Source organism: Parasteatoda tepidariorum, chromosome 5, assembly GCF_982258835.1.
Source record: "Parasteatoda tepidariorum strain Cologne lab strain chromosome 5, Ptep-v5.0, whole genome shotgun sequence".
Lineage (NCBI taxonomy): Eukaryota > Metazoa > Arthropoda > Arachnida > Araneae > Theridiidae > Parasteatoda > Parasteatoda tepidariorum.
This window is the reverse complement of record NC_141759.1, coordinates 88,431,951-88,454,325: the sequence shown is the minus strand read 5'-3', so window position 1 is coordinate 88,454,325 and position 22,375 is coordinate 88,431,951. Positions and strand designations below refer to the sequence as shown.

At 28.5% G+C, this 22,375-nt stretch overlaps 1 protein-coding gene across 1 annotated transcript in view; it reads left to right on the top strand.

Moving 5' to 3' along the window:
- The window catches only part of LOC107446160 (uncharacterized), a 74,538-nt gene that overhangs the window by 40,170 nt on the left and 11,993 nt on the right, over positions 1-22,375 (top strand). The window contains exon 2 of the mRNA XM_016060732.4: positions 1-583. This exon is cut by the window's left edge and continues 817 nt beyond it. Coding sequence (XP_015916218.3) covers positions 370-583 — 214 coding nt within the window. The 5' untranslated portion in view covers positions 1-369. The remainder of the gene's footprint in view (positions 584-22,375) is intronic.

Genomic DNA, 22,375 nt, shown 5'->3' with positions numbered 1-22,375 from the left:
GGTTTCATAACATATAAAATCTGAATTTCAAAATTATAATTGCATTATAAACTGTATTGTCAACCGATTAAAAATGATTTTTTAAAACGGCTCTGATAAGCCTACTTGTAACCTCTTAATTCTGGAGTTGATTAAGATAAATTTCACCTAGTGCTAGAAAAAAGTTTGTATACTTTCTACAGCTTCAGCAAACAACTTAAAGGAAAACAATATCAACTGAGTCTTAACGAAAGATAACTGTATTTTTTGCATGAAAAAGCGACATGTTAAACTCCATTGCAATAAACACAATTATAAAGTGTGATAGTTATTGGAGACAACTATCTTCCCGATTTTAAACATTTTGATAGTTCAGGTTCACTTGGATGGATGTCACGGTCTTTGATTACGATTAAGGTGACATTCATCGTCATCGGTGTGATCGGAATCGCATGTTTGACTGACTTTTACAGTGGTCGATGCGGTAGCGGAGAATGGAATTGCCATAGCCTGGATCGAGGATTGAAGTGCATTCCACTGAATAAATTTTGTGATGGGATCAGAAACTGCCCTGATGGATCTGATGAACCCCCTGACTGCACAAGTACGTGAATTTTCCTTTTGCTTCAATATTACTTAGATATTTTATCTATTAAACAAGATAAATTGTGAGTCAAAAATTGAAGGTTCTTTTCAATATAATGAAAAACTTGATGCAAAGCAACATTTTTTATGAAACTTTTTCTAAGTGCCTTTTTTTCAGATAATTACTTTATAATTCTTTAGAATTTGCAGTAGTTTGCAGATCAATACGGAAAAAAAATATATATTTCCTTCATGAAAAGTATATTGCATTCTACAATTAAAAAAGCTTGCCTAAGGAATTAAAAAATGTTTCTTATTATTATATATCCCAAATGCCTTCCGTTATAATTTAGGTCAGATGAATATTTATAATTTTAAATCAATTTTAACTACAGAAATATCATTGTTAATAAGTATTATAAATAAACTTAGTATTAATGAGTAGTATTTATACAGTTATTATCTTTTTTTTTGGTCGTATGCTTGTTTTAGGCAGTGGAGTTGCGATTGTTCCTTTTTTTCAGTGGCGCCATCTATGGCCAGGAATTCGACTTCTGCCACGCCATTCACACAACCACAACCTGTTTATAAGGCGAGTCACATTCACACACAAATGAGAAAGGGCATAGAACACACAGAGAGAAAAAGAAACATCCATGCCTTGCCCGGGATTCAAACCCAGGACCTTTCTGATGCAAGGACAGTTCCCTGCCCCCTACACAGGCCGGTCGGTTATACAGTTATTACTAAAATTGATTGCTTATTAATACTGGTAATTCGAAAAATGTTTGGAGTACATTAGTATATGATAAAATGAACAAACATTTATATATTAGTTATCAAGAGATTTTAAAACTATAAGTACAGTGAAACCTCTGGCTACAGACACTCCAACAAAACGGAAGCTTCTCATTACGTACATATTTTTAATTCTCAATGAATTTTCTACGGATGAACTATTACGTACCCGATCCGCAAAGCGAACACTCCCGTAACCGGACGAGGACAGTCATTTATGTCCTAAAACGCACGTAATTTTCGATATCTTCACACCCGACACCAACCTTTTTAAAAATTAAAAAAAAATTATTTGTGTCAAATTTAATGAAAAAAATATTAAACTTTCTACCATTGTTAAAACATGTGATTTTTTTTTTGTATTATCCATTTGTTAAGTTTTTTATTATAAGCGAACTTAAAATACAATAATAAATACATGATAAGAAAAAATGTAGAAACATGGTATACATAATTTACACACATGGTACGCATGGTACACATAAATCTCTTTAAATGCAACGAAACTAATACTTTAATTACAGAATACATTTTTTACATGAACTTTACGATTACATGAATTTTTCGATTTCATTTTTTAAACATGAACTTTTTGAATGAAGTGATTATTAAAGACTATATACAAAATATTATTTAAAAATCTCTCTCTTACTCTAAACGTACACATGATGATGGACATAATTAAATATTTTAAACAAAGATGTGATTAAATTCACAAAAAATGCTCTAAGTAATTTCTGTTTACCTAATTTTTGATTGTGATTTTTGAAAAAATAATTAAAATTTTTAAAAAAATAGAGACGCTATTATATTTTTTTATTATTATTTATTTTTAAATGAAATCTGCTGATTTTAGATTTAGTAGTTGGATTGGCCAACATAAACAGCATATTATCCCTTAAATTAATTGTAAATTTTTCTCTAAAATTTTAATTTCTATCTTATACAAATAGGTCGGCACATAATTTGCCATCAAATTCTTAACGAGCATGAAAGTAATTAACATAAAATCCCTGGAAAACTATTTTAAATTGATTACATTATTGGAGGATTAAACATATATATTAAGGAACTTTTAACTATGTTTAAATTTAGGAGAGGCTTTACAAAATTGGAAAGTGAAACTATAAATGTTGCTGTAGACTTATAATTGTTTTAATTTTTTTAAAAATAATTATAATTTAAAATTATTTTAATGGGTGAAATATTTTTTCGCGTAATATTCGTAAAGATTATTTGATTGTAATAAGTGCCGTTTCTTGGCATAAAACAGTTTTTCCAGAAATTATTCACTTGAAGTATGTATAGGGGAGAGTGGGGTCAATTGTAACATTTTTTACTTAGCCATTTTTAACTAAAAAAAAAAATCCAATATATTATTAGTATTAATTGACAGACGAGTAAAGTAGACTATCCTCTACTAGAAAAAAAATAAATACCTGATTTTAAATATTATTATATTAGTTATTAACAATTTTTGACAGTCGTGCAGTTGTTACAATTGTCCCCACTTACGGGGTCAATTGTAACAGTTCATAAATTCAACTAAAACATAGTTAATTATACATATTATCATAGTTGTGATATATTTTTTTATTGATCAAAATAGTAGTGATATTTTTGGAGTAAAAATAATAATGAGCAGAAATCTAAAGGGTTAAACTTTTAACTTTAAGGGGTTAAAAATTTTAATTTATGCTGTGAAAGGTGACAAATAAAATAATGCACATGCAACATAATATAAATGATATAGGAAACTATTGGTGGTTCTTAAGAGTTAAGTAATGGTTTGTAAACATAAAATTATTCATTTTCAGCTGTCACAATCGTCCCTTTACTTATTGTTACAATTGTCCCCAAGACGCCATTTCTGCTTCATTTGTTAAAAACAATGCTAGTTAATTAGCAAAACTAATCTTTTTTTTAATTGAAATGTTAATTAAAGTGTCCACTTACGTATTCGGTTACTAATTTTTATTTGTTTAAACAAAATTACTTTGTTACAATATAATATTCTAATACCAAAAAAAGTACTTGCGTGGCGTGAAAATATCTTTTGTGATGTAACTCTTTCAAAAGTACATAAAAATGGTTGCCATAAGGGGTGTACATGTAGATTTATTAAATGCACCTTGTGCGCCACCTAGGAACCAAATCTAGAACCCGACACTCGAAATTTTTGCTCTGTTACAATCGTACCCTGTTACGATTGACCCCACTCTCCCCTACTAAAGGAGTTCTGTTTGTTTACGCTTGTACTCGAACTTCCCACGGCCAAAAATTCCCCTGGTGATTTAATTAAGATTTATCAGTAAACATAATAATATTTCTCAGCAATCCTTTCTTTTTAAAAAAAAATATCATTTAAATTCAAAAACAAATTGTTATTGCAAATTTAACGAGTGCACAACAGTCATTTAATATTTGTTTACCAAACAGATTCAGAAAATAAATATAATTTGTGCGGGCATCACATTGCAGATGAAGTTGATTGAATCTTCATCATTTCAAAAATCTCTTTTACTGCAGTTTACAATACTATACTATTGTAATTTTGCACCAAAAATTATAGTTGTATAAGGTTAATAAATGCAGACTCAGATTTAAATGAATTTATCTTAAAATGTAGCTTATTAAGGTAATATCATACAATTACATTATAATAAAGAAACAATTGTTTTAGTTCTGAGTTTAAATTTATAAAGAACAATAAAAAATCTAATTTTATAATGGCAGAGTCGAATAAAAAAAATAATTCTTTAAAAAACAAATACAAAAATACTTTTTAGAAAAACGATACCTTATGACTTATGTTAATTTTATCCTGGTAACTACCAAAATTACATGGAAATTAATGTGGGAAAACTGGATCCTACCATATTATTTTCCCCTTAATGAAAAAGCACCAACAACAATGGAAAACTGTGCCAGACCATTGTAAATTTTATATTATATAGAGATTTATAGCTTTTGTTTTTGAAAGGAATAATTAAAGTAACAATAATTTTCAATTTAATAACTTTCCCACTTCTGATTGGTTGGTGGATGCGCTTGAAACTTAAAACTATCGTATTGTCAACGATTTCATTGCATCTTACAACCTTATCATTGAATTTCTCTTTCGAGTCTTTCTATATTAACTGATAAGCTTAAAACATATGTTTCTTATCAAGTTTAAGATTTAGAACACAAAGGTCTCTCACAAAGAGCTATAAAAAGTCAAGATGAACCAGATACGGAAAGATAAAAGATTATTTTCTGAAGTTAATGGGCAATAATTAGTTGATGAAGTCACATTAAGATAGTCTCAAAAAGTTCTCAGAATCAGAGTGGCGCTATCCTCTTAGCGAATCAAAACTTTTAAATTTTATTAATTGAATGACGTTTCATTGAGATGAGAAGATGCTTGCAACGCCCTCCCGTTCAGGACCTCTCTTTATAAGCTCGAGACAGGCAAAATTGCGTGTCTTTTTCATATTTTCCATGGCTAAATAATCTGGGCCAAATCCAAACAATCCCAGAAATGGGGAAACCATCAATGTAAATATCCCACGTACACTGTTTTCTATACTCCATATTACGTAATAAAATGCCTTTTTATCTTCAACTATCTAGCCTTTAAAGGCATAACATTACACACACACACACACACACACACACATATATATATATATATATATATATATATATATATATATATATATATATATATATATATATATATATATATATATATATATATATATATATATATATATATATATAATATTATTTAAAATTCTACAATCTACTATGAATAAAGATTCCCTTTAAATTAAATAGTAAATTCCCTAACCCTAAAAAACCTAAACCCTAAAAAATACTTATCAAATCTTCCAGATGAGTAACCCAATATTTAGAGGTGACTCACAGTTATTTCTTTGGAAAAAAATAGGCTATAAGTGAGCTAATGGCTGACCGACTCCTACTGATATCTTCTCACATCATATCTGTTATTAGTTTCCACGTATGTGTGGAAAATGGCGAAGAATTTATTCCTGGACTCCCCTTTATTTGCATAATTATGTAACATTAGAATTCATTCTTTCAAGTATCCAAATATGAAGGAAACTTTCTAGAGTAAACAGATCGGTTAGAGAAGTTTTGAATGAAACCGAGTTCTTTGTCTAAATACTTATTCCGGAGAAGTGTGAGAAACTCGCCATATTTTCTTTCGCTTATTGTCTCGAGTCTTTATAAAATATGTTACGAGGCTGAGAAATTCGGAAGAAGGTAGCGGAATAATTTCGTTATATCACGAATATATCAAAATTGTATGCTGAAAAATTGTTCCTTTTCAAATTTTAGAATGCATAGACTTAGATTTAAAAGTGTATTCTTATGCGTTTCATTAAATCAAATGTATATTATAAACTCGAGCTCTAACTGGAGAAAATTCTAAAAATATTAACTTTGGTAGACATTTCAGAAATATTGCTGGGGTTTTAAAACGAATACTGAACTCATTTCATTGAATCAAATTTATATTTCAGGTAGGCATTTGAGTTTCCTCTCAAATATATTTTGAAAATATTAAATCAAACTTTGCGCCATAATTTTGAAACAAATAAACCTTAGTATCTTTCTTGTAAAATACAATTAAACTTTTCTACTGAGTTTAATTTTTTTTAATTGAATTTTTTACTATAAAGAACGCATCGAATTTCTTTAAATTGAGATTAAATGTTAAAATTTTCTAATCGCCAAACAATCATCTTAATATTCAAACTCTACGTTTAAAATAATAACTCTTTCTAAAACGTAACAATAAGTAAATTAATACTATTTGCTTCCACCTTCAAATCATAAGAGAAACGAGTATACAATATATGATGAATTTTAAAATTTGTTGGCATCTCGAACTTATATCCGCATTCAAAAACCAAGGTAATAAATATTGGCATTTTCTATTTAAATTATAATTCTTTCAGCAATTCAAGCTGGATTGTTAAATCTGAAATGGTTTCCCTTTGAGAAGAGTTTGTAGTTCTCGAAAAAATAAAACGGTAGCAACATTGGTGCCTGAATACGTATTTGCATTTACAAATGATCTAAGAAATTTAGAGTTACACAATGTATAACGTTGTAATTCAAAATTAAATAACTTATATTCTAAACTTTCCATTTTTGCTTAAAACTTTTTTGCTTAAAAAAAAGAAAAAAACTATCTAAAATGGGTCATACTGAAATGCTTTTAAATACAAAATTTACGTTTAAATTGAAACTTAGTTTTAAAATATCATTCGAAATTTTTGTATTTAGATAAATGTTTTTGAAAGATTACAATGTTTTTTTTTTCTTTTCAAAATAAACTAATGCGTTACTGCTTGAAATTTGCTACTATTTTAGGCGAGAGTTGCTACTATTTTAGGCGAGAGTTGCAACCATTTTAGGCGAGAGTCTTGAGTGCATATTTCAAGGTTATATATTGGCTTACTGTCTAGAGAAAAACTCACGTATAAATTCTTTTCCTTAAGTAAATAAAAAAAAATCAACAACAGTAAAATGTATTTAATTTATTTTCTATTGTTTTCCGCAGGAGTTATATGTCAGTAAACTATCCCGACTTATTAACAGCGTATACATATATGTTTACATCTGGCATCTAATAGTTATTTTCTTTAAAGAAAAAAAATTTTAAATATTTTTACTATAATAATCTTTAATTTATTATTGCGAAAAAATTGACATAAAATGTAGTCACAACATGTACAAAACAATTGTGACTTTTTACCATCAGGTATAGAAAACTCCAGTCGAATTTTGAACATTCATGCCTTTCGTAAATTTTTCAGAATTTTGATTGACGATAAATTCGATCAAGCAATAAAATGATATATTCTACTCGTTGATTTCAGAAAAAAACGATTGATTCGTATAGTTTAAATACGATCAGAGCTCCGGTTAAAATATAAGTATTCAAACTAGTGGGGAAAATTTTAAAATTTCGATTAACGATAAATTTCATCTTGTGATATCATGACAATAAATTATCACTAAAACAATTTTTAAAAAAATAGTGCGTGGAGTCCCTCCACGCGGAAGAAGTCAAACTTCGCAACCTACGATGCTAATTGTAGAAGAATCAGCTGTCGTAGAAGGATCACTAGTTCTATTCAACGACTCTTTTTCTTGCTCCGCTCGCTTCCGTGCTCTGTAATCACGGTAATATTGTGCATTTTTCCCCTCGTGGACCTCTTGAACCAGTGAAAGTGCTTGCGGTTGCCTCATCGCCTCGCCCTGGAAAATGTATTTGTATTATTAATGTATGTGAATGCGTCATAATGTAATTTCAGAAGAGAAAACCTAACAATCAATTGATATTCACAAGAGACGTACCTTTACATAACCTTAAATCCGTCGCATTGTCCGTGGGATTGTTTTCACTCATTTTTTACAATTGTTATCCACTAAATTTGAAAATAAAAAATACTCTCCTATTAAATTATATGTGTATCAATACAAACCAAAAAAATATTCATAGAAAAACAATACTTTTATTATTTTTATGCTAGTGAGAACCAAAGCAATATGGAAATGAACGAGGGAAAACTGGATCCTACCACGTGATTTCCCGGCCAATGAAAATGTAGCGTTAAACGTTTAACGCAACCTTGTTGGAAGTCGCATAAGAAGTATAACTTCAAAAAAAAAACGATTGAAACTTGTGATGTCATCCAACACAGAGCTCTAGCTGGCGCAGCTAGTCGAAACAAGTAGCCAAATTTCAACTGAATGTAAATTTCGCTACGTCATAATATAGAGATCAATTCTGCTTTACTTTGAAGAAACTGTTTTAGCTTGCATTGCCATCGAATACAGAGCAAGATGTTTGAGATTTCAAGCTACTTGAAAAATGATCGAAAATAAATTTCAGTATTTCATTCTCACATTCAATGAAATAAATTAATGAAAATGCATTGAAAATGTTACTAGAAACAGTTGTGAGATTTCAGAGTTCTGTTGCTATAGCTTAAAAAGAGAAACTATATATTTAATTTTATTTCTTAACCGGCGTCGAACAGCAGATTCAATTCTGACTCTCAATATTCAACTTTCCAGCTTTGTAATTTTGAACCAAACCTAGAAGACAGGGCAACTTCTGAATCAAGTTTTAAGAAAGACAGGCTTTCGTGGAGAATTTTTTTAATGAAACTAACGCACATTTGCGTTACATGGAGAGGGCAGTCAAGAAAACCTCGCACAGTTCGTCTGATGTTAAAAGGATTCTTACCCTTGACCCGTTAACCACTGAAGATATTTTAAGTCAGCACTGCGGTGACAGAGCTAACAGGAGCAGAATTTGAAATGGGTCATTTCAAACTGGAAAAATTCTAAAGTCGGTCACTTTATTGGGAGGCGAACGCTCTATCCCCCGAGCCACCGTGGCTCGCTACTATATGTTTGAATTATTTTGACCTTACGGACTGCCAGCATATTATTTAAATTAAAACACATTGAGAACAAACGATGTTCACGCAAACAAAACTAAATAGCATAAAACAACTCATTTATATAAAACTAATATACCTCGTTGAAAAACTAATTCAAAGATCATTCAGTATAAAAATAACTCATAAACCCAGGATATGAAAAAAAATAATTCAGATACGAAAACCGACTCTCATCTTAACAAACTGGAGATGAAAAGCTTCGAATTTCGTAAATAAATAAAATACAATTTCCTTCCAGGATAAAACGTCAAACGGAAGTAATTTTCGTTTGATATGAAGTTATTATTTGAAACTGAAAATTGGAGAAAGAAAAAAAATTAAAAAATAAAACAGTATATGAAATTCTGAGCAAAGATTATTGGCGTCTTTTATTTTTTAATCTTTGGAAATCCGATCCATTTTTTTAAGTCGATCTTGTATAGCTTTCAAATTATTAGCCTTGAAATTGCAGACACTGTAAATGTAACTGCTGCTATCTAGTTAACTCTCTCAAGGGCAGAAAATTGTTTTTTTAAAAAGAAAATACCAGAATTGTCAAAATTATTTTCGTTTGTGTACATAAAAAATATGTATTGAAGTGAATTTTTACATTATTTTATTTACTTTATAGTTAACGTTGAAACTCTTCAAAGATTTATTATATCGGCAGTATACGGAAATTGCTTTAAAAAAAAGGTCTATCTTTTAATTGTACATATTTAGTTTTTATTAATTTTTAATATTTTTCTTTATTTCTTTTCTTCTTAAAAAATAAAGTATAATTTCAAATAATATAATAAATTATTGTTATTCCTGAACAGCAGCCAGCTACTGCGGATTGTCCGAAGTATTTAATTTTTTTTACTTAAAGTGGTAATGAATCTTACATATTTTTTTTTAAATCTTATATTTATAAATTTAATTTAATCTGATTTTGACTACCACAATTTGAAAAGAAAATCAATCCCATATATAAAATAAAGGATAAAATTAAAGATGACCATACCAACTATAATGCTAACTTACTCCCAGAGTACAGTGATGCCAACTGCTCCATACACGCCAAAATAAGCAAGTTGGCATGTCTGGGTCACTAGTGACCGGCGAAGCCGAGATTATTAGAAACACATAATTCGAGTAAATTTTTAATTTTTAATACTATTGTCGTTACTAAAATGGTTTGAAGAAATGAATGCAATATAGAACACACAAAAATAGTCTTATTTATACACACATAGATGCCAACATGCTCCGGTTAGCGAATAAATATTTTCAAGTGGTAGTTTATTAATTGTGATTCTTGGTTGAATAAATTCAATTTAATAGATTTTTATCAGCCACTATTTCTAAATAATTCGTAGGCTTATGTAATTCACAACTTTTAGTAGTTACGTCATGTTATACCTTTCAAAAAGCAGGCAAAAATAGTCAAATATTTGCAAAATTTAGTTAGTAGTTATTTACCTTTTTTTTAAAAATTATTTTGGCGTGTCCGGAGCAGTTGGCATCTCTGTCAACATTCCATTGTGAGTTGTTGTTTACAGTGCAATCAAAGATTATTTCTACATCAAGAAATGATATGTCAAAAGGTTAAAAGATTGAAATCTGATGTTTCCTTCATACATTTATGCCAACAGAAATAACAGTACTATCAAAAAGACAAAGAATTCAGAAGACATCGAATCAAACTCGGCGCAAAAAATTTAATTAAATTCGTTGGTACAATATGTGGCGCAAGCTTTGATAAAATTTGCCTGCTGCTTCTTTAATTTTTTTTTTATAACAACGGATTCTTTTTATAACTATTATAGCAAAACATTTTGCCCGAATGAAAGGTGCTAATTTGTTTTTTCTTCAACAGTCGTGTTTTATTAAGTTTTGTTGCTACTTCTGAAAGACGTTGAGAAAATGCTTTTTTTGTTTGTTATTTTCTCATGTATTTTTGAAAGAAAAAAAGTAGTTTCGATACTACTTCCTTTTTAATTAATTAATGGTAGACAATTAAAAATTTATTGATTGGCAATAAAAACTAAATCTTTTAGAAATTTGGTTATTCTACAATTTGCAAACATTTTAAAAACTTCAAAGTGAGAGATCTGGAACAAAGTAGCGTTTTATATGACGTTTTGTATCATTTACAGGTAGCAATGTAAGAAATAACTTCAAACCAAATTTACAAAACAAAGAATTATACAATAACACACAAACTCAGCTCAGGATTAGAAGAAATTTTCCCAAAACGGGTACTAAGTTGGCAGCCCTGTAAATTAGAAGAGATCGATAAAAATACCTCAATCTACGTATTCGTCAACGCAAAGTTAATACAGTTCAAATATTTTGCAAAATTTCTAACAGGTATTACACTGCGTTTTAGAGAGGCTTATAGCAATATAAAAATACATCAAATATCGAAGTTAAACAAAATCAAATTATCGAAATTTATCTATCTTTATTTATCTATCTTTTATAAAATTAGCTCAAACGTTATTCAAAATTTGTCTTTATCGAAAAGCAATATTTGCGGACAAAAATAAATGCATTTATTTTATGTATGCACATCTTTGAACTGTTAACATACATCGAACTTTATTATAATAATCAAAGCTACATATATTTCTTAAATTAATTATTCTCGCGTTCCAAATAAATTATTTCTGAAACCACTTTACTAATAAATCGGGAATTCAAGTTTTAAATTATTAGGAAAGACAACAGATATTTATAAATTTCCAGATTAAATAGAATGAAAACTTCTGTTTGCTTCCATTTCCTTTCATTAATAATTATTATTAATGATTGATAACTGCATTAATAAAGTTCGATGAAATTTTAATCATTTATAGTAAATTCTTTTGGAAATAACTCATTTTGATAAATAGCTTTGATGAATACGGTATAGAATAATGCTCCTAGTGAAAATTTCTGTTTTTAATATAGTTAAAATTATTTATTAATTCTGCTCATAGATTTTATAATATACCGAATACACTATAATTTAAACAAGAGATGATCGGAAATTATTCATTACATTAGATGCCATTTCGGAAATTGAAATTTTGAAATATAAAACTAAATATATTTTTAATATTCTTAAACAATCATATTAAATATTTCTTATATTTTTAGTGAACCAACTTTCTTTAATCTTTCGCTTTATTTGAGGATTAAATATATAACAAAGTATATACATAACTATCCTGACAGCTCCAAATTTTGTTTACGCTATGTTTATGTGTAAATTTATTTTTTCCTCTTATTTTTAAAGCATTTGGAAATATTTTGAAGTACCGGGGTTCTATCTGCGGTGACGACTTGATGACTTCCAAACTTCAGTTCATATCTACCAGTTAGATTAGGAATTAAAGACCGTCTGTTCGCAATCAATACATAATTGCCATGGTTCTACCATTAGTTGGATTATGGATTTTGGAAAACTGGATTTTGCGGAAAAAATAAAAATGGAGTATCAGCAAAAAGATTTCATGTTTTCTTTGAATTTTAGCAAAGTTTAGTAAAGAAAAGATATAACATTCTCTAAAATGAGTTTTAAAAATGAAATGATAGCTAAAGCAAGAAACTAAAGCACTGAATTTATAAAAGGGCACCACCCCAATTCATTTACCAATTTTTTTTCTTCTTATTCAGGACACAAATCTGTTTCACAAGAATGCTGTATACATAATTTCCGGAAAAAAAAACCACGGCTGGTATTGAAAAGATTAAAAAAAAAAAGGTTTTTGCATTTGTCCTTTATTTCTTTGACGCCAATGAGATACCGGTGCTCCTTATTTATATTTTTTTTCTGACGCTAAAATTTCAAGAAAAAATACGATTCATTATTTTTTAATTATAAAACTAGTCAAATAGTTAGGGACAAATCAAGACAAATTCAGGCCGAAGGCCCACCAAATTCTCCGGGCTCCTTACAAAATATTTTGAAATTAAATTACTGAAGTTTACAAAATATTTCGAGTAATTAATCCAAGCAATAGAAAAGAATCTATTGTAGTGCATGATTCAAGATAAACATTCTAAGAAATTTTGAAAGCAGACAATTGAGGATTATTTTTCATAGATAAAGTTTACGTATCTATAAATTAAAGCAAAATGCAAAATAACAAAACAGTGTTATGTCAAAATAAAGGTAGTTTCGTGACCACAAACAATTGAAATCAGTGATTTTTTCTAAAAGTCACTGATTAGCTGAATTATTTTTTTTATTGTACTCTAAAATTATTTTTTTATTTAGTACTTAAACCAACACAAAGTTATCCCACCTTCCATTAGACTTTTTACTAATTTTTGAGGCCCCTCAAAAATTGTGGGCCCTAGGCCCATGCCTATTGGGCTTAGGCGATAATCAGGCCATGCAAATAGTTATTAGTAAAATCCGTTAGATTATCGGTATTATCCTGAACAAAAAATAAAATTTAAAGAAGTAGTAGTTTGATTATTTTTTCCATTCATCTATCAATAATTGATTTTGTAAATTAAAGAAATTTCAATAATGAATAACTATTTATTGGATCTAAATAACTGCAAATAAGTACGAAATTGAAAAATAATTGTTTGGAAGTGAGTCACGTTTGGAAAATTTAACTTTTAACTCAAAAAAAGATACCGGTGCTTCATGCTGTACTTCATAATCATAAATTATTAAAATACTAAATATTATTATTTTGAGCTAAATTAAAAACAAATAATAAAAAAAAGTATAAGAAGTACGTTTAATAAAAATTCTGCATCATAAGGTTAAAAAGATATCATTAGGAACCAAAGGAATACTCTGAGGAGGATTTTTGTTTGGGGTCAGGTTCAAAATCATCATAATAATGCAAACGGTATATACATAAACAACCACTAAACAACACAGAACTTTTCTATTCTTAAAAGAATTCAAGAGAAGGCCAAATGTATACGAAATATCGCCAAGTCACGTTTAGGGTCGGTCTGAAAAAGAAGACTAACAATCATTATCAAATATATAGCTGGATAAAAATGGCAGATGGTATTGCTTTCTCATCAATCATAGTTAAAGGGGATGATTTATGTTTTCTTTATTTGTCTTGTGGCTGCTGAAAAGGAGGACTTCTGCGTGAATACAAAATGGTTTTTAGTTTGAATTTGGCTCAAATCTTTTGTTTGGAAAAAAGATATTTTTCCTGGGTAACTTGAGTGGTTATCAGTTATCCGCTGTCACATTTTCTTTTCCATTTTAAGAGGATTTCAGCATTTATCAAATGCAAATTTTGGTCTTTATTATTGCATTTTTTCTTTACATTTCACTGGAATTGATAAATAAATAAATGATGATATTGAAGTATTTTTTTCACTGCATATTTTTTTATTGATTAATTTTATGGCATATTTTTTTTTTCGTGATTATTGACGATTAATATGCGCATCATTTATTCAGCCAACTAAACATAAATTTTAACTCTATATAGACTGAAAGGGCTAGTTTGGCACTTTCCAGATTGTTTGTGTGTCGAGAAATTAGACGTACAAAATCTTAAAATATAATCATAATTAATTTAATAAAAACACTTAGACTTGCTCAACGAAATTAAATTTTATTTTTTTTTTGCTTAGTGAAATTATTACGGCTAATATTTATATATATATATATATATATATATATATATATATATATATATATATATATATATATATATATATATATATATATATATATATATATATATATTCTTTTAAGATAGAAACTAATTATGATAAGCTACTCCTAAGCACTGGACGGAATAGTTTGGAGGAATTACCTTTTATACTGAATCAATTTATTTGTTAAGAAATCCTCTAATTAAATTGCAGCCTTAATAAAATAACTTTAATTACTTAAGTTAATTGTCCTGTGTAATAAACAGTTTATTTTTATTTAATACTATCCAGATTTTGTTTGTATAAACATGGAATGGGCTGTGGTTTATGAACAGCAACCCCTGATGAATATAGGTAATACGCGTAGACTTTACTGTTATGAAAGAATGTATGACGGCCTTCTATCCATGTAAAAAAGCCCTTTGAGTGAAGGAAAACTAATAAAATAGTTTATTCCTAATTTTCGTGTGATCTAAACTCTACGACAATTACTTGTTTAATCAAATTTTTTTTTACAATTTATTTGCTGAAATTTTTTTTATTAATTTTAATTGTAATTTTTTCATTTTTTTAAATACATTTTTCTACATATTAAGGGTTTTATTGCTTAAATTTTTCAAGTAAATTTTATTAAAATGTTTATTTCATTAATGACAGTCCTGAAATATAATTTACTTTTTTCCACCAAATATATTTTTAAAAATTATTTTATACAATTTAAGCTATAAGTACAGTTTTATATTTTTTTCTTCTAAGCGAAATTTTGTTAACTGCTTGATTAGTATATCTATTTTTAAGGCATTTTAACTCTTACAACACATCGGTAAGTTTGTTTTTTTTTCTTTTTTTTTCTTTTATCTTAAAATTATTTTCAATCGCATTTTTATATTATAGCGATACAAACCTATTATAAGGAATAGTTTTTATCTTAGCATAAATATTCTTCATTTTGAAATCCGGCATTTATCATCGTAAAAGAATGCGTCCTGAGGAGAACCTATACGTTTTACCATTAAAAAAAATTTTCTATTTTATTTTATTTTATAATAATTAGTGTTTATATATATATCCTAGAACGTTCTGGAAAAGCATCTAATTTTAAAAAAAATGATTTGAATTGAATTATCAAGTACTATTTCTTGCAGAAGGGTTTAAAAAGGCATAAATAAATGAATTTCGCAACGGAAGTAACAGTTAAAAGACTGAGTAACAGTTGAAATTAAATAAAACCTTTGGATTGATTTAACCCGTTCAGGGCCGTGATCACATATACGTGGTGACAAAAATCTCCCTTCTCAACCCACGGTATCATACATGAAACTAGCTTTTCCGAGACCAGTTACCAAGGTTCCTAGGGACGAGATTCCAATTTAGAACGTTTTATTTCAAATTTTAAATGAAATTAGGTTGTTTAAGCCCGTTCGAATTTTAAATATTGCCTCGCAAGCTTTGATCTTCAATATGCGCTTTCGGTTCCAAGTTTTTTCTTCCTTTCTTTTTTCTGATTCGTGTATTTAAACAAGTAAACAACTGAGCGTGTTCGATTTCATCGAGAAAATTGGGTTCGTATATATATGTGGACGCAGTGGGAAAAGGATGGAATTTTTTATGTGGATGTAGATTTCCAGTTTGCAGATTTGGATTTGATGGATAGCATTTTATATGTTTCAATACTGTTTTGCAATTATTGATTTTTTTAAGTAATGCTTAACGTTTTTTTACAGTATATTTAGGAACTATCAACGCAAACTGTTAACTGTTAATAAACTGTAAATTCAGTGTATTAAATAACAATAATGTATTTGTATGAATTCTTAAATTAAGTTAGGCTTAATGGGGATAAAGACCCAATTTTGTGCATAAGTGCAAGATTTTGAACAGGTCAATCGTCAACATTTCACGACGTTTTTCTTTTCTTTTTTTTCGTTTTCTCTTTCTTTCTTTTTTTACCCACTGACACGGATACTACAGGTTAATACCAAATAAGTAATGAAGATAAAATGTTGCTTAGTAAAATCTTATACACCCCATTTAGCCTTATTGTGTTACTTTTTTCCGATATCTTTAATTTTTCACACTTAATTCTAATGTTAAATTTGCTGTTACAAAAAATTTAAATAATTTTATCAACTTAGATAGCTACTTTAAGTACAAAAGTCGGAAATGTTTGAAACATTTCATGGAATATGATTCTGCTCTAACTCGCGTGGACTAAAATGGTGGTGAATTTGGAGAGTTTCCAAGGAAAATCAGAAGAAAATAGATAAAAAAATAGAATGGCGTATACATTTGAGCATAAACAGAAACAAAAACATCTTCACTATCATTCTTCATATAAAAAATGAAGTAACATAAAAAGAATTTACAAAAACTGAAAAAACGAAAGAGAGAAAAAAAAACAGAATCTTTGAAATATTATGAAAAATGGAGTAGATCGATTAAGAAAGTGGCATTTGGTCTGGCAGAAGCCCTTTTTCAATGGTATTTTTATTGCTCCATGTTCATCTTTAATGATCCCTTCGGAATATTTATCGCTACTTGCTCCACTTAGTTATTTATTCTAAATTTTATGATTGGTGAACCCAACAAAAATGGCATTTTTGATGTTTGTAACATAAGAACTCCAATGAAATGAAAACAGAAACATGTTTCTACCTCAAACAGTTGATGTAATGATAGATGCTCATTTATTTCCGGAAGGCTTTGAATTTATTTACCTTTTAAAATAAATTTTATATGCCATTTCAAAATAAAAATGAAAAGATATCACATTATGCAATTAAATTCAAAGAATCCTTAGGATATAAAATGGATTGCTAAATAAAATACAGGGTTTGTACAAAAATATGAAAACGTTTTTATATTTATTCTATGCAAATATTTATTTTACCAGAAAATAATTTTTGAGAGATTTTACATAGCAAAACTGTTGTCATAATTTGAAAAATCATGCTTGTATAGCTTTTAGAACTGATATTTTTACCTATGCAAAACTCAGATCGAACAAAATAAGAAGAGATAGTTAATAACTTGTTTTTTAATTTTAATACCAAAAATTTTAAAATCATGTTATAGGATAGCGATATTTATACAAGAAAGCTTTTAAAATTATAAAGGTATTATTAAAAAGGAAAAAAAAAAGCTTTTGACTTACTGCACTCATTTTGGTCAAAGCAACTTTTGGGTGGGTTAAAAGGACGTCACTTTTTAAAAGCTTCAAGCGTGATCTTTTAAGTTGCACCAGCAGTTTTGCCATGTAAAAAATCTTCAAAAAACATTTGCTGCTTAAAAAAGATTGTTTACATAGGGTTAGTATAAATGTGTTTCCTTAATTTCGTCCAATTCCTGCAATTATCAGTGCATCCTGTAACGAAATAATTAATCTTTTTCACTAGAAGTTCTTTTTACAGTAAAAAAAAAGCGGACGCAACTACTAAACGTTTACAATACAAAACTCACTTTATACTTTTAGATACATTTAAAAGATGGATATCTGAGGCTATAATCGGCCATTTACCCATTCACTATGATTATTATACATAAATGAAATACAATAAAGAAATAAAAAATTAAAGAAAAGTGCTCACTTACTCCGTGAAAGTCCAAAATCAGTCTGGAAATCTTGAAGATTAAAGACGTCATAAGAACGTCAGAGGCTGGGCGGGGCATACATGAGACGCCCATATTGCTGTCGTTTTAGACTTTTAATCATACATTTTAACACTTAAAAATTGAAGGATTCAACAATAAATACTGTTCTAAAAATGTCATACCAAAGTTGAGGCAATAAACAACTGTAGTAAAGTCCGATAAACATAACTTGAAGAAACTTCACATTGTTGAAAATCATACAGATCACGAAAGAGCAGTGGACGAAACTGAGAATTCTAAAACACTTTTTAATAGAACGGTGAAACTTTAGATTTGCAGATGAACAGTTACTAGTAACCCATTCGGAAGAGAAAAGTTTCTTTAGTGGCAACGAACAAGCTGACAATAGACCTAAGTGCTACTTCTACAGTTGTCAAATCTGAGAAATATTCTCAAGTCAAGCTGCTACTTTAATTCATCGCCGGTCGCTTATTCTGCGAAAATACACTGGCCGGATCAGAAAACTGATCTAGAAATATTCAGATCGATACATTGTTCCGTTTACAACATTGCTAAGATATCTTGCTTATAACTTACTCTGAGGAAGTTCAAAAGCAGTTTGGAAAGCACGAAAAACGTCACAAAAGCGTAAGTGGATGTGTTTTGTATGCATGAGATGCTCACATTGCTGTCGTTTTAGATATTTAAACAAGTCTTTTGACACTTAAAAATTGAACACAATAAAGTTCTAAGAAAGTCAAGTTGAGGCAATATTCAGTTATAACGAAAACCGACAAAGCTTGGAGAAACTTCATTTGTTAAAAATCACACTGATCTCGAAAGAGCAGTGAACATAACAGGCAACTTAAACTGTATAAAACATATGGCATACCTGCCAACTTTTAATCCCTTCCATTATCATTTTTCCCAGTGGTATTAAAATGGAATTAAAACTTCAATTTTAAGTAAACAAATACGTTGCATTTGAAAAAACTTAAGTTGACAACCATGATAGTAACGCATATTAATATATCTGCTTAATTTTTGTAAGAATAGTGGTGATCAAAATCATTTAAAAATTAAGTTTATGAAAGAAAAAATAGTGTATATTTATTACCACTTTAAATATGAAAATAAAATCTTCAGGAAAATCCGGAAGAGTTGGTAGCTTTATTTTTGCTGTGCTTCGTTGAGTTGTGGAATGCAAATGAAATAACATTCAGCTGGTTGCATAATTTTAATATAGCACTTGGAAGTTATTAAATAAAGTGGTTGCTAAGCATTAATATTTAAAAATTTATTGTGCCAGAAAAAAATGCACGAGTGCAAAGGGTCAAATAGCTGCAAGATTTATTTGCAATCAATCAGTTATTTTTGAGATTTAAAATGAATGAAAATGATTAAGAAATGTAAAACTAATTTAGATAATGAGTATTGGTCGTAGTGATAGTCTATTTATCGATTAAATTTAATAAATCTTTTACTCCTTAGTTTTCAGTTAACCTTAAAAACATCATTTAAGGCACTGTTAAAAATAAGTACATAGTTGTCAACTTTCGTGCTCATTGGGGGTCATTATTTTTAGTATTGACAAAAGAATTAAAATAACGATTGTAGATATTTCTTTTTCGATCTTTCTAGTAACTAAACATTTTATCGAAAAATATCAGGCTTTTTATGTATAATAAACTTAGTCCTATGCAGTTTTACTTAAAATTCGAAATTATATTTACTAAACATAAATTTATTGTAAAAACTTTAATTTTAGCACAAAATTAAATAAAAAATAAAATTTTCAAGAAATGCGGAATTGATAACAACTCTAAGTCATTCATGTAAACTCTTCCAAATTCTGAGAGTAATTTTCCTTTGTATTTAAAATGGTAACAAAACTTATGTTCTAATATATAATTCTTGAGTTAATAAATTTCATTTTAAGTGTTATGCACAACCAATTCATGCTAAGAATTCACATAAATATAGTACATAAGTTAGATACAGTGCATGTTAAATTTTATTTGAAAAGAAATATTTTTTGCTTACAGTTGTCAACTTAATTGTTATTTACCCAATAAAAAAGAAAACTCTCGTTGGATAATGTATACGTTGAAAGTTATGTTATATTTTATTTAATTTGTAAACAGAGCCTGTTAATCAAATTATCTTGTTAATGGTGTTTACCGGTCAGGAAAATTTTCTAGACTTTTATTCTAAACTCGATTATTTTTAAGAACTTTTAAAAAGAATCTGTTATCCATGATTAAGAATTAATTTTTAAGAGAAGTGATAATTGACAGGTCTATTAAAAGGGATTTTTGTTTTGATCGGTAGACACTTGAATCTCGATTCCGTCAAATATGAGAAAATGATGTCATAATTCAATTATAAAATTTTTTTGTTTACAAAAGAACAATTGTTATGGCAATCATCGATTTGTGCGTTGTGTCCTTTTTTAAAGGGTGTTCCCTTTAAAAAAAAAATAAAAATCACATAACTGGTGGTAGAAGTATTTCGCTATTAATATTAATTTAGAAGAAAAAACTAGTTAATTTTGCTTACTTTGATACATTTTATTTTAATTAATAACCGTCGTTGAACAGCCAACCCAAATTTTGGGTTTTCTACTTCTAATGTTCAACTGCGTAGCCTTGTAATTTTGAATCCAATCCAGAAGACAAAGAAACTCCTGGATCAAGTATCGGGAGATATCTTGCCTTCGTGGAGGACTTGTTGATGGAAATAACCCGAATTTGCGTTACATGAAGAGGAGGACCACGAGAACCTCCACAGTTAGACTGACGGCAAGGGGACTCTAACCCAGGATCCGTCTACAACTGAGGATATTTCACGTCAGCACTGAGGTCGGAGCAGGCCGAATGTGGATTCGAATCGGCTATCCATCACTGGGATTCGAACCCGGTTCACCTCATTGGAGGGCGAACACTCTATCCCCTGAACCATCGTGGTTCTACTTTGATACATTAAAAATTTTAACATTAGTACTTCGATTTTGAATTATTACTACGATTTTGAATTATTACTATGATTTTAAAAATATCCTTTGTTTAAATTTTGACCATTGGGAAATTCTGTTTAATTTTTGTCTTTTCAATAATTATCTTTACAATTGAGGGGATATTTTTCTTCAAATTGATGGAATACCACAAGGATCTAATTATTCATCTCTCTTAGCTTACTTATTTTTGCATTATTATGAAAAAAAATATACTCTTAGAATTAATTTTGTTTTTAGATATATTGATGACTTAATTATCTTTAATTTTCAGGATTATACTATTTTATTTAAAGATATTTACCCCGAGGAATTAATCTTGCTTCGTAATCATGATGAATAATTATTTTTACAATTGAAGGGATATTTTTCTTCAGATTGATGGAATACCACAAGGATCTAATTATTCATCTCTCTCAGCTAACTTATTTTTGCATTATTATGAAAAAAAATATACTCTTAGAATTAATTTTGTTTTTAGATATATTGATGACTTAATTATCTTTAATTTTCAGGATTATACTATTTTATTTAAAGATATTTACCCCGAGGAATTAATCTTGCTTCGTAATCATGATGAATAATTATTTTTACAATTGAAGGGATATTTTTCTTCAGATTGATGGAATACCACAAGGATCTAATTATTCATCTCTCTCAGCTAACTTATTTTTGCATTATTATGAAAAAAAATATACTCTTAGAATTAAATTTGTTTTTAGATATATTGATGATTTAATTATCTTTAATTCTCAGGATTATACTATTTTATTTAAGGATATTTACCCCGAGGAATTAATCTTGCTTCGTAATCATGATGAATAATTATTTTTACAATTGAAGGGATATTTTTCTTCAGATTGATGGAATACCACAAGGATCTAATTATTCATCTCTCTCAGCTAACTTATTTTTGCATTATTATGAAAAAAAATATACTCTTAGAATTAAATTTGTTTTTAGATATATTGATGATTTAATTATCTTTAATTCTCAGGATTATACTATTTTATTTAAGGATATTTGCCCGGAGGAATTAATCTTGCTTCGTAATCATGATGATAATATTAATTTCAATTTTTTGGATTTGGGTATTATAAAAGAAGAAAATATCTGCTTTGTTGATTTATACGATAAAAGAAATAATTCTAATTTTAATATAAATTAACTTATCACTTAGAATTCTAATGTATCTTGGAGCATCTATTTAAATACCACTTTTATTGAAATGAATGGAATTAAAAGAATTTGTAGTAATATTTATTTATCCAAAAAACAAATTGATAAACTCTTTCAAAATTTCATAAATATAAATGGATAC